At 45.9% G+C, this 1,623-nt stretch overlaps 1 protein-coding gene across 1 annotated transcript; it reads right to left on the bottom strand.

Annotated features, from left to right (window-relative positions):
• Positions 1–52: 52 nt before the first annotated feature.
• Positions 53–1,538, bottom strand: LOC108382704 (acetylcholinesterase-like; the record flags this gene model as incomplete). Its single annotated transcript, XM_017639075.1, has 4 exons — positions 1,454–1,538; positions 1,156–1,400; positions 540–1,105; positions 53–485 (listed from the first exon to the last, which is right to left on the bottom strand). Coding segments are annotated over exons 1-4 (1,329 nt in total), but the record flags the coding sequence as incomplete, so codon positions are not given.
• Between the last annotated feature and the right edge of the window lie 85 nt (positions 1,539–1,623).

Genomic DNA, 1,623 nt, shown 5'->3' with positions numbered 1-1,623 from the left:
TCATGTGATTTGTAAAGTGACTCGTCGTCGACAATGCTTCAGTCCATTCTACTTGTTGCTGTCCCAGTTTTCCCGGTGACCCTGTTTTAGCGAAATTGGTCCAGGCGACGAGCATCTCCTTGCTCAGTTTGTAGTCCTCTGGTTGAGAGGCGTTCANTACTTGTTGCTGTCCCAGTTTTCCCGGTGACCCTGTTTTAGCGAAATTGGTCCAGGCGACGAGCATCTCCTTGCTCAGTTTGTAGTCCTCTGGTTGAGAGGCGTTCACTGCAAAGAGGTACACAACGTCCTCGATGTGACAGACGCCCTTCCATCCTGTGCAGTCGCCAAATGGAAATGGAGAGAGAAGTGGCTGCGTCAGTTGGTACGAGTAGTAACGACTTTTGGTTTCCTTCTTTTGCTTTGAAGCAGCTTCCCGCACTGCTTCGCCCATCAATACAGTTGGACAAACGATGTTTGGATCTCCAAAGGCGTCGCTCATGATGGTTCTGTTATTAAGAAAAAAAATTAAAAAAGACATTTTTTCTCGTCATAGCTATTACCTCAGCTTATCTTGATTTGCCTCATCTTCAAACTTTAGGCTCTTCAAGTAAAAATCAGCAATTTCAGCCGTTTGCGGTGAACCCACATGCAATTTCTCAATGTACTTCCTCACCTTCTCTTTGGTGAGAACCGTTTTCGGCGAGTTGAGCTCTGGAAAAAGCATTGCCACCACAATAGAGCCCTCATCTCGGTTCACACCGTACATAAGATCTACTTCAGTGTTAAAGTGACCCTCTTGAAGTGCCTGAACTCCATCAACAAAAGGCAGCACTGCGCCATCATTGAAAGTCGGGGCAAGTGGAAGAGTTAAAGTTTTTGAAGCGACTAAAATTTCCTCCACACTTTTGCCTCGAAGACACTTTACTACTGAAAGCTGATCAGAAAAAGAACAGTTCAACTTGGCGGCCAGCTCTTCAGTCCTTTTCAGCGGTTGATTGACGGCGTTTGTGAGTGCTTTGCTGGCAATAGCTCCCGATTGGAAAATTGCTCGCTTAAAGAGGTTTAGAGTCAGAGGAGAGAGAATTAAGGCAGAGACGCTCACTGAACCAGCCGATTCACCAAAAATCTGAAAAAGTGTTGATTTGTAATTTGGTTTTGTGCAGTTTCAATTGTTACCGTTATTTTCTCTTTGTCACCGCCAAACGCGGCAATATTTTCGCGCACCCAAATCAGACCCAGAATTTGGTCATGAAATGCCGCATTGGCAACCACTGTACTGGAGCTGGTGTTCAACGGTGGGCCAAAGTACGAAAAACCAAAAGTGGACAGACGATAGGCAACTGTCACGACGATCACATCTCGACTGGCAAGAAAACGACCATCGTACATTGTTGAGAAGATGCTGCCCGACTCGAAACCACCTAAAATTAAACGATTTAGAGTTTTTTAGCATTTTCAAACAAGTGCAACAAACCTCCGTGGAAGTAGACCATCACTGCTCGATTGGCCTTCTCCGTCTGTGGGCGCCAGACGCTGACAAAGAGACAGTCCTCACTCATCGTCTTTGTTTGGCCGTTTGGATCATTGTACGGTGGAATGTCAAAACCATTTTGAGGACAGGCGTCTCTCCAGTGGGTGGCATTA

This window comes from Rhagoletis zephyria, unplaced genomic scaffold (genome assembly GCF_001687245.7).
Source record: "Rhagoletis zephyria isolate East Lansing unplaced genomic scaffold, Rhagoletis_zephyria_1.1 Rzeph_scaffold_28254, whole genome shotgun sequence".
Lineage (NCBI taxonomy): Eukaryota > Metazoa > Arthropoda > Insecta > Diptera > Tephritidae > Rhagoletis > Rhagoletis zephyria.
The sequence above is the reverse complement of the archived record's forward strand: the minus strand, read 5'-3'. Positions and strand labels throughout refer to the sequence as shown.